General features: G+C 42.7%; 1 protein-coding gene across 1 annotated transcript in view; it reads right to left on the bottom strand.

Moving 5' to 3' along the window:
- LOC146176705 (uncharacterized) overlaps window positions 1-10,644 on the bottom strand; it is a 143,853-nt gene extending 133,209 nt beyond the window's left edge. Inside the window, exon 1 of the mRNA XM_084581365.1 lies at window positions 10,555-10,644. Within this exon, the coding sequence (XP_084437491.1) occupies window positions 10,555-10,644 (90 nt within the window). The remainder of the gene's footprint in view (window positions 1-10,554) is intronic.
- Window positions 10,645-12,173: the final 1,529 nt, after the last annotated feature.

Here is a 12,173-nt window from a genome sequence, read left to right as displayed (position 1 = left end):
CTCAATCGCTTGCTGTACCATCTACACTAGTCAGCATCGAGAGAACATTTTCTGGACTAAAGTATATTCTCTCTTGTCATCGAACTTGTCACAATGCCCTCTTCATTCGGTCTTTCTATGCTGACATATAAAAATGTTGATTTGGTTAGTGCGGTTTAACGTCCCAAAACAACTCGGGCTATGAGCGACTGGTGAGCATACAATAAAATGCATTGCGAGTAATCATGACAACATGTCATGCTTCCAATAAATTATAAGACTACACATACCGGTCTCGTCTGAATGTAGTTCAAGGATAACGTATATAGCGTGCCTGCGCAGGCAATCATGTGACTCGCAACAAGGTGATGGTCACGTCGCATCGAAGTCACAACAGTGAGACAATTAATCCGGTTCTACGGCAAATACAGTAATAACTGCAACGCAGTACGTGGTGGAGGAGACTTTTGTCCATTTTAATACGGCAAAAAAAACACAATTAAGAACATCATGGACAGGAACGCACTGTCAGAGCTTTTCAGGACACAACACACGGATGCATTTGCGTTTACCCTCCATAAAAACGCCAAATGCAAAGGCATCCACGTGCTATGTGACATATAGCATATATATGAAACACGCATCGTCATTCTTGCGGTGTGTGCTTGGTTCAACCTTGATCTGGTTTCAGGGTCGTTTGGTGGGAGCCGAACGAAGCAATGTTGTAAATATATAGTAGTACAGGTTTCGCTCTAAACCATTATTCATGTAACATTTTCAGTACCTGCAGAACACACCAGGAAACATTATTTTATTTTAACTTTCATTTGGCTCGTGAACGCTTTAGTTTTTTATGTGCCAATGAAAATAATAATTTTCCCCCATTCTACTCTAATCGTCGGCCACACATGTCTTTTGCCGAGGTCTGTACAACCAAGTGGAGCCCGTCATATCTGACGACAAACATAAGAGACATACTATTATATGGATTTTCAGTTTTTTTATATACTGGAGCAGAAAAGAAAACTCAGCATTTCAAAAAGTCGAAAATAAATTTACACTGAAATTTTCTTCTGAACAGAGTCGAACCCCTTTGAACCTGTTCGAGCTGACTCGAACCGGTTCGAACCGGAACGGAATGTGTCTCCGGAGCCGAAACCGAACCCGAACCAGATAGGCGTGAGCCTGAACCCATTTAAAAAAAATTCACCTTCGACAACCTGGTAGATACCGTTTATGTGGGCGCATGAGGGGCCTGCTGGTTCATGTGGTGCCTATGTGGTGCTTTCCGCTCTGAAGAGGTATCCTCACAACCGTCTGCAAAACATGATTGACAGCGACTTTGCTGAGGCCGAGCTAGCCATATCATTACAGTCGATTAGGATAGAAAATTATTTATTCTCGATTCGTTTTGCTTTGGTCTTGAAGACATGCGGTATTTCTATTGCGGCACAAGGAGATAGCTACGCAATTTCGAGATTAACGCTGAACGTATCAGATTAATATGTTAGCCACAAAGATATATAATAAAAAAATTATAAATCGTCATATTAGCAGGGTTTTTATAATATGCACCCGAGCATTCATAAATACTTTCAGGGATGTTAGGTCCCGCCTAACAGTTCACGTACGAGGGCTCTGTGTTTTTCAATAAGCTTGACGACTTTTTTCGCAACATCAGGTCACGGAAACGGTGCCTTTTCGGTATCAGTTTAATACAGGAATGATTTTTAGTTTGCTTCAACCAATTAGGAAATGCAACAGTGCTATTTTTCATGGTTTAGCAATCGTTTTGCTTTGTGTTGTAGTATTAGGTACTGAAACAAAGCTTTGTAAACCTTTAATCTGTATTGAAAACTTGTCTCCACACTGGCTAACACACGGATGCTAAGTGGGAAGGTAAATGGTGAGACAAAATATTAATAGCTGCACAAAGAGCTATTCCGCCACGCTTTTGATATGAACTTAATGCGTATTTTGTTAAGTTAATTTGGTTCACAGGAAGGGAAAGGCGCAGTAACTGTCACACTTGCTCTGTGGACACCCGAACTGCGCCGTAAGGGAAGGGAGGAAGGTGGGAATGAAAGTGGAAAGAGAGAAAGAGGAGCCGTAGTGGAGGGCTACGGAGTAATTTCGACCACCTGGGGATCTTTAACGTGCGCTGACATCGCACAGCACACGGACGCCACTTTGTTTCGCCTCCATCGAAACGCAGCCGCCGCGGTCGGGTTCGAACACGGGAACTCCGGCACAGTGGTCGGGCGTCTTACCACTGCACCACCCCGGCGGGGCAACACAATTTTCTTAAAACTGGGTTATGGCGACGGCGATGCCTTTTGCCCTGACAAACTTCGTACAGTATCACAAAAGTGCGCACGTCACTGCTGAGTCTCAAGAACTATATTTTGTTCAGTTCTATGGCAACACTCCTACACTCATCACCATCATCATCAGCCCGACTTTACCCACTGCAGGGCGAAGGCCTCTCCCATATTTCTCCATTTAACCCGGTTCTGTGCTAGCTGCATTCTTAACCCTGCGAACTTCTTGACCTCATCCGCCCACCTAACTTTCTGCCGCCCCCTGCTACGCTTTCCTTCCCTTAGAATCCAGTTTGTTACCATAAGCGACCATAAGCGACTGCCCAAAACATGTACCACCACTTGTTGCGCAGAAGGGGGTAGTAGTGGAGTCAGTGAAGGCTCTGGCCACGTCATCGCAGTGTAGGGGCTGGAGATAATTGTGTGCTGACCGGCTGCAGCAAGGTCGCTAGCGTAGTACTGCTAGGTTGTGGTGCTTGGCCTTCCCCAACGTGAGGAAAGTTGAGGTTGCGTGATCGATTCCGAGCCCCCAAATCTTTCGGAGTTAAAACGAGGTGAAGCATCTCTGACAGTATTGAGGCTCGAGCTGACACGCTTTCTTATCGACGGTGGAGCTGCTTCTTCCTTTTTCGACGCCGTACCATGGCTCGCGACCGAGCGTGGAACGAGGAGAGCTATGTCTTCATGGAACGTTACGAATATTTGCGTATATTTTTTATTCAGACGCGTGTATAATAACGATTACGCGCCTGCATGATGCCCCTGCCTCTAAATAAGAAACTGTGCTAGTAGACCGAGCTCGGTCATCAACATAAAACCGTCACTAAACCTATATTAATACCCGCTATGTAGGCCAGCGCCCTTACTTTTAGAGCTGCTGTTTCTCACTTGTGAAAAAAATTGAAAGGCTGTTGCAAAAGAGCCACTCCCCATATCATAATAAATTCGCTCTGTGTTTGTTCAAAATTCAGCGAGCGCGTTACAATTTGGTTTTTAAAGCGTACTGGTCCCAATGGCATGCAGACAATTATATATAATAATTTTTCCTTGTTCTGCAGATAAGATACTGACAAGAAGACATATCTTTAGAATTGGGAGTGTAGCCAGCTTGATTCAAACGTCATCATTATCAAAATGAGGCATTTATGTTATGTATGATGTGTAAAAGTGTTTAACCGTAGCCTTTCAATCACGAAGATTCATACGTAAATTGAGCGAACGCGAACAAACAATTTGTAAGAAAATGGAGTCGTTACTAGAGCTTCAAAAGCCTTTGCGAAGATCATGACCTTTTGCGGCTGAAACTTCTCTCATCTTCAGCCGAAGCTGAGGTATGAGAGTCGCAGGCAATTACAGAAAGCAAAAGAGGGAACAACAAATAAGCGCATTGTTCATTTCTGCGTTCCTGCTACTCGTTTTTTAGTTCTTAGATATCTCATAATTGTGAAAGGAACTAGTGTCCTCACAATGCTTGTTGTTATTGACAGATTGGATATTCTTGCCATAGATACATTTACCAGCTAAGGCTGACGTGTTTCTAACTTAGTAGCACTAATCACATCCATCTTAAAGAGAATAGGTTCGTTTAATACTTCTGAGTGGTATGAATGTGGCACTGAGACACGTTTTTTAACCTTTCATGAACCAAAAGAGAATAACTACCGTATCCATTGCCATGTTTACAAAGAGGGCAATATTTTACCATGAAACACGCACGAGATATCTATGAAAACGCCTCTGCTCCATGCTAATAGTTCATGCTCACGTCAGTTACCCAGAAAACATTCGGTAAGGGTAACATCATATAGCAAGTAGCAACCTCCAAACTAAGCTATTTATTCTAAAAAGCGAACGCCACGTTGCGAATAGGGAAAGCCTCTATTCCGCAGAAAATGCTGCCAACTCATGCTGGTAAGGCACAGACTTCCTGAATGCCTGAACTCTGCTTAACATAAGCAAAGCTCAACAGGAAACTACTGCTGCCTTTACCCATATTTTGAAAAGGCGAGCATGCAGTGCATGTCCCCAAGCATTTTACTAGATGATTTTATACAAACACTTACGACAATAGTAAATCGATGCAAACTTGGCTACATTGTATGTTTAGCTCTTTGAAAGTGTTACTTTCTTAACAGTGCTTGTAGGTACATCCAAAATAATCAATTATTTTTTAAGCAAACATTAGTCACCTTTTTGTGATCAGTACTTCTACACAGAGTGTTTTAGTTTTTAAACGTAGCCTTTGTAGTCTCGAAATCTCCTGACCCGACATTATTAGAAACAGGTACCATATTAACAAATTTTTAAAAGATGCCCCAAAATAGTTCTGAGCATATTGTTTTGAAACATTGGATAACTGTTCCATAAAAATCCAAATATCCTCAGATTCTTTCCTGGTACCGGCTTGTAGACTTTCCTCGTTATTTCAGAAACATTAGGGAGGTTTATTTTGCTTCAACCTAGTTATCTGAAATTAGGTTGTTAAGCATATTTACACGTCAGGTTGACCCCTACGCTGAAGTTTTCACGCACTGGGAGGGCACCCACTTCATCCACTGCGATACCTAGTAACGAAGCGCTGGCTACGCAGTTCTGGAATTCCCCTCGTAGTTAAGTGGTTAGTGCACATTTAGGAACCTCGATGGTTGGATATTCTAGACCCAGCCACTACAGCGTCTTGCGCCTCAAGGTGAAACGTGGAAGTAAATGTTCTTGAGAGTTGCAGTCCGTGCAAAAAGCACAGTCAGCGACTAAATTGCGCACTTAGTTTTCTATGGCAGTTTTATTCAGTACTTTTCACACAGGGCTGAAATTAATTTATTCAAGTGGCTGAATATCTATATTTCTCATCTGCTTGACATATATTGATGTTTTTGCATTGACGGATATTGGTCCCACACTATGTCATAATGCTGCCTTATTCAGGGCACACAGAGTAGCACCAAGATCATTCCAATTTATTTGGACTGTCTAGAAAATGCAATCATAAATAGTGGCCGAAATTTTAGGCACTACAAATACACGATTCAGGTGCCTACAATACACAGAAAAAAAATTGTTTTAAGCAGCGAACAGAGCAAAATAGGCGCATAAGCTTTATCAGACGTTTGCACACATTCAAAGTCGTCACATCGGCACACAATCTCTAGAGCAAAATGAGAAAAAGAGAGGCATGATTTGGAACTTTACAAGGTAGAGACCCTAAAAAGAGTTTTTAAAAAACCGTGCTGCGACAAACCATACAGTTCAAATTATTCAGCAAATCAAATAGAATGGTTGCTGTCGGTAGAGGAAAATGTGAGTAAAGTCAATAACGTTTTTAAAGCAGATTTGACGCGCCGGGAGGCAGTGAGTAAAATGAAAATCTACCTTTTGAAAACCTTTCACGTGCTTATTAAAATGCCGTGTGCTCTATGTCAATTCCCGGAAACGCCCTTTATTGGCACAAATATAAATGCAAGCAATGACACATTAAGAGGCCATTACACTGAAAAGAAAGGTCAATATAATGTACCTGATATATGTGCCTATATACAGGTATCATGGCTCTTATATCTTATGAACAAGCAAAATTTTCAATTAGTAAAGAAAACCCACACTATCCATAGCTGATGGAGACATGAAAAGACCAAGTAGAGTGCGCCAAAGGCAGAAGTTCGATTCCCGGAAAAACACTGTTTCTTTGATTGGAGAAAGTGTCACCCGCCGAGGGTCCACACCAGTACTGACGCTTACGTGCCAGTTTTAGAGCCCAGCTCTTTGACGCCTGGTCCTGCGTTTTGCGGCGTCGCCATCGGCGATGGCCCTCGTATCCATCTCCATAAATAAATGCTGTCTCCACTGGGGATCTAACCTCCATCGTATGAATCTCTAGCCGGGTATTTGTTCAAATGCGCCCCGTCCGCGATTCTTTTATTATGGTATTTACTGCATTGAAACAATGTCCTATGTACATGGATTAGGTACAAATGATTCAAAAAGAGCATCACATCAACATGATGCACAATAGGATACACAAAATCAACAAAACTCTAAAGAGCACGTCACACAGAGTGAATGCCACTCCTGCTCAAAGTCAGCTTGTGCATATAATTCCCTTAAATGGGCAATCAGCCTACTTAAGTGGTCTTTTGTACAAACAACAGATTCACAATTTATTCCCATCATGCGCGTTTTCCAGAGGCTGTGTAATCCAATTGTAGAGAACGTGTCTAAAGCCTCTCATCACACACTTCTAGAGTCTAAAGGCTTATCAACAAATGGCAATGCAGTGAGATATCTTAGAGAATGCAGTGTCAAATCAAGGCTTTCTTTTTTTCAATGTTCATTGCAAAATATCCCAGAACACTATTGCATCTTTACAATCGATGAAACAGTGCTCAATGGTTTCCGTGGAACCACAAAGGCGGCAATTTACTGTAGAAACAAAGATGCACTATTTCTTTAATAACATTTTAACAGGCAGGGTCTGAGTGTGTAACTCGGGATCGCTCGGGATCGTGAAACGGACATCATAACTCTCTTTGTTTAGCATGAGGTTGATATTATCAATAGCAATGACGCTGCAATAAGAGATAATAATAATAATGTTTGCCTCAGCAATGGAAATGACGGTGCATTTAGTTGATATTGATAATGAGATCCAACATGATACGCCGTGTGCACCAGCAAAAGCTAAGGCTTTCTCATTTCTGCAGCGTATATTCCAAAGTGCTCTCGGAAGTTTAGAGGGCAGCTCTTTGGCGCCCGTTTCCGAATTGCTCGGCGTCGCCATTGTCCCTCGTAACCAGCTCCACAGCCGAAGCTGGTTTCACGTGGACATGACTTTTTCGACGCTGTAAAGAAGGAACTACTTCATATACATCGCAAAAGGAATGGTACGGTAGATTAGAGTGTAAAGGAAAGGTGTGCAAATGGCAACAGGTTGATGTGGCTTCATTTGATAATTATGTATAGCCGATAACCGTAATAATTGGATCACAGAAAAGAAAAGGTGCCAAGTCTTTCATACCTGTTCTATGAACCCCTTACCCATGCCGTAAAAGAACGAAGGAACATGGGAGTGAAAGCAGAAAGAGTGAAAGGGCTGTCGTATTAGAGAGGTCCGTACTAATATCGACTCCCTGGGGATCTTTAACGTGCACTGGCATCGTCCAGTACAAGGATGCCTGTTCGTGTCACCTTCGTCGAAAGCTATTTAGACCCCGTTAAATAGTTTATAGGGAAGGAAAGACCCAGTATCTGTCACTCGCCGAAAAGGAACTAGTTGGTATGAATTATGTGTGAAAACTAAAACAGTGTCTGTACTTGCACACAAATCTCTTGTTCAAATTATTTGCCTTAATTTATCGAAACGTTTCAGCCGCTCACGATCTGCGCTGAAGTTTCACATGAAGAAGTAACTTAATTTTTGGCAATTTTAAGGTTTACACTATTTATTCCGCCCTTTTGCACCGCTCACTGATGAAAGAGTATACTGGCAGTATTTGAACAAACTTAACTATAATTAATATTTCTTTTAATAGCAAAGTGAGCACTGGCCGAGATAAATACTCTTATTTTGTATGGACAAATTTGATCCCTTTTTAAAAGCAGCTGAAAGAGAAGCCTTTTACATGGAAAGAAATTGAAAAATTTCCGAATTTAAGCCAACCCTTTAAGATTATGACGTGAATTCATCGATGGCGCTTTTGCAACCTCCTTCTATGTTTTTTTTTTTTTTTTTTTTTGCGTACAATCCTTTGTTATGCACTAATTGCTAATTTTGGCATTCGCGGCCCTCATATCCCACACTCATGGATATGCCGTCTCGAAATAGCACACATTAAATGTCGCCTCGTTAAGGTATAAATATTTGTTTTAAACGAGACCTGCTTAGGCCCTAGATGGGCAAGAGGTGGCGCGTGTCTAATGTGGAATCGAATACCGGAGGGGTGGATTCTCACCTCACCTTCCCAGTAAAAGATAGCATGAGTTTATCATGGTGAGTATATTGAGCCATATCATTTGGTCTTGGGACGTCACACAACTCGACAACCAGCTCATGTAATCTATGCCAGCTACCACCTGCCAAATTACTTCCAGTTAAATTCTTCTCACAAAGCAGATGATGACAACAATGCTGACAATGTAGACGTCGAATTTTCTGCAAAACGCGATGTTTAACTCTGTCGCTCCACAAGTCGGAAATGACGCCCAAGTAACTCATTCGTTTTGAGTACTGAAGAAACAAATGGTGGTTTAGCTGGAGTAAAAATACAGTCCATGTAACTAATGCCATACTCTCGGCAAAGCACGCAAATTTTCTCGAGTGATGCAGAATAGAGGGGTAATACTGAACAAACTGCTTTCATGGAACATTTATATAGGTTTAGTGAGGGTATGTTGTCCAAAGATGTGACTTATTGTACAAATTTGAATAAATGTTATTGTAAAATATAAAATTGCTGATATAAAACTAAGTTTTCAATCAACCTAGAATACGATTACATTGAATGAGGCAGTACAACACAAATTATTTAGAATAAAACTGAATCCCTGCAAAAAAGCGACTATAATCACATATACCACACGCAATGACTCGCCAGGTGTAAACGTAATTCGCACACCTAATTTCGTAGCCGCAAACTGCTTTTATATGAATACCCTAATACATATAACTACATTCGTACTCATTCCAAATATAACACGAAATATAAAATTCAACTATTCCAGTCAATACCATCATGATACCAGCCTTCATGTCGTACCAGTTATGGACTAACATTGGAAACATCTGTGGCATACTAGAATAACAAGTAACATATATATCGATCATTCATATACCCTTACAATTTGTTCAAGTGTGCTGCAGAAACAAAGTTGGTTTCCTCAACTACGATAGTGATGCAACATTTTATAGTGTAGATACATTCACCTTATAATTCTGTATATATTGAGGTTAATGTCCTTTATTGACTAGGAAGGTTCATGGCCATGGATGGAGGTAACGGGGAGAAGGAAGAATATTCCGTTTTTCCGCAGGTCGTCATTGAAATCACATCGTTCCGACCAGGCCACTTAAGGGAGCCATACTTGGCAAATATTATTTGTATGCTAGAGTGAGTTGGGCAAAAGGAAATGGTAGTACAGGTTGTAGGGTTCGATTTCGAAGCGTCCAGTTGAAAAAGCAAGGCAATCCCAGGGAAGATGAGTTATGCCGCCGTGCGTTAGAGTCGTGAAGTGTGGGCACGTAATCTTTTCTTCTGTATACTGACGCCAGCGGGCCATAACATGTGGTGTATAAGCAATATTAGCGATGAGGTTATTCAAGAATACTTCTTGGCATCGGGTGAGATGTGTCTTACACGTAAACATTGGGCCTCGTGTGGCCACCAGCCTGGAGTGCTTACTGAGTCAACGAAGACTGCTCCGTGTATAGACCATGAGGGCAAGAAAAGGGGTGTGTTGACCGCCGAAGGTCGAGTAAGGATGAAGCAACGGGGTGAAGTAAATGTGGACGTTCCACCTGCCAAGGCAGCCGAAGCGTGTTCGCAGCGTTCCCTCTGATTCGTACATGTGTTCTGGGGTCCAATGAATGACGACAGTTTAGTCGCAAGTTGGTGGGGTTTAAGGAGGTGCTTTATGACCGTAGCAGTTGCATCTTGCGAACTTAGAGCAGCGATAGCTTTGTAGGCTTCATATGAATCAGTAAGAATGCGTATTCAGTCAGTAAGAATACGTATTGAATCACTACCGGTGCAAGGCACTCCTGACAAGGCTCCCCAAATCGCGAAGAGTTCAGCATGAAGAGGAGTACATTGAGGTAAGTGGCAGGCATAAGCGCCTGAGAGCGAAGGGTTGCCGTCGCATAACCAAGCCATTCAGGCAAATTCATTAGTGATTGCATACTCAGTATTTACGTGAATCCTGTCAAGGATTCGCCCTCGTTGGTAATGGGCAACGAGAATCTCCCGGGGAATGACACATTTGCGGTGTATAGGTCGGTGAATGAGGCGTGTTACCACTGGCACCTCCAAATGGGGATGAGGTGCATATATGGCTGGTGTGTGGTCGTTGCGCTGTTATTCCCAGGCCATCAGACAGCTCCCTTGGATACAGTTTTCTAGCCGCATTTTGTGACGCGTCTACGACTCGGAAGCGACGGTAAAGAGCGGTGGAAGAGCGGCCAGACGCTCAAGTTCAGCTATAGGAGTGTGCTTAGGTAAGCCAGTAATAGTGCGTAGTTTTGCACGGTGAAGGCGTCCGACCTTACCGAAGTCAGTTTTCGACGGTTGAAGGATGGGTGTGTCATAGAGAATTCTTCCAACTGCTTCTGCTCGGGCCAGCGCAAGGCACCACTCATGTTGCCGCGCACCGCCGTACCGGTTGGACATGCGCCGAATAATGGGGAGTAGGGCTGGCCAAAGGCGCTGTACCTGATGGACCCATTTTTGGGAGCTGGTGCGGCTCGTAATGGGCAGGCCAAAGATGCGGATTTGCCCATTTGAGGAGGTGATGGTGTTGCCTCCGGTGTAAAGATGAATCTACACATGGGAATTGGTTTTGTTTTCCATCGATACTAATTAGATTTATTTTATGTGGAGCGAGTTCGAGGCCAATCCAGGTTAGTGTATCTTCAAGGCAAAGGCCTCTCTTTGCCTTGAAGATACACTAACCCGCTTGAGGCTCAGTCCGCATAGAATATCTGTCGACGTATTCTGCTGCCCTAGTACAGGCAGTAATATCGAAGCCGCTCGATGGAAGTGGACTAGTTCAGGCCCGCTGCGTCACCCGAAACCGTTGGGAAGCGCCTACTTCCCATCGCCACCACCGCGGCGCCACCACTCGAGCCACGCAGGGAGAGCTGCGCCTGGCTGCGTTTTGAGTGAGGCGTCGGCGTGGTAGGAGCCTGTTATTTTGAGGAAATAAGAGCTATGTTTCACACTATATGCAACAAGAATTTGTATACCTTGTCATGTCTACTGTGCACATATCAGCACTTAGCACTCACACGTCAAAGATGCATACTGGACTGTACACTAAAAAACTTAATGTGATGGTATTTCAAGGCCACTAAGTTGTAGTACTCGTATTACCGTGATGTTGCATTCGGGTCAAGTTGTTTCTCACATGAAAATGTCAAGCGGCTTTAAACAGTTCGAAGCTATTCAGCAGCTACGGTAACCTAATGCATAACCCTTTAAACCACTATGCACATAATTCCGTGCGTGTTATTTTCATACCGTTTACTCATTCCTGTACACAGCTATTATACACATAAATGGTGATAGCCTGTTCTAAGCAGCCAGCGCTAATAAAAAATGTGGTTCAACTGTGAGCAACCTCTTTGAAATTACGACTTATCTCCAACCTTTCTACTTTCATTCTCTGAGAAATGGCAGGGTGGAAACGGAAGGCGTTTATTAGGTAAAATGTTGATATTAACCTCGGATCTGCGACTTAGTTGGAGACATTAGACTTTGTACGGAAGAACAATATTCGTCATGGCTGCCCGCGTTGTGCACGACTGGTCAAAGGAAGCTCGCTTCATTGTGCCTCTTTTCCTCAAGGAGCTACATATAGGCGCCGAAAACTTTTTATTCCTATTTTTATTTGCTGCTCGCGAATCCATATATTTTGCTGGTTTGAAGTTTTCAATGAATGAACGCGCATCGAGATTTTCAGTTGTGAAACTAATTCTTACCAGCGATTACAAGAGTGTTTCGCTAATACTCAGCACATTTCCATGGAACGTCAAGATGTCAACTGCCATAAGCTAGAAAACATCATATGGAATTGCGATGTTCTGAAATGCTTCTGAGCGCAACTACAGCCAAGTTTCAATGAGCAGTTAAGTACGACTATTGCATGGTCACAAAGAATAGATAGAAA

The sequence above is a fragment of the Amblyomma maculatum genome, chromosome 10 (genome assembly GCF_055883805.1).
Source record: "Amblyomma maculatum isolate TAMU_Amacu chromosome 10, ASM5588380v1, whole genome shotgun sequence".
Lineage (NCBI taxonomy): Eukaryota > Metazoa > Arthropoda > Arachnida > Ixodida > Ixodidae > Amblyomma > Amblyomma maculatum.
This window is presented reverse-complemented; position numbering and strand designations above follow the sequence as displayed.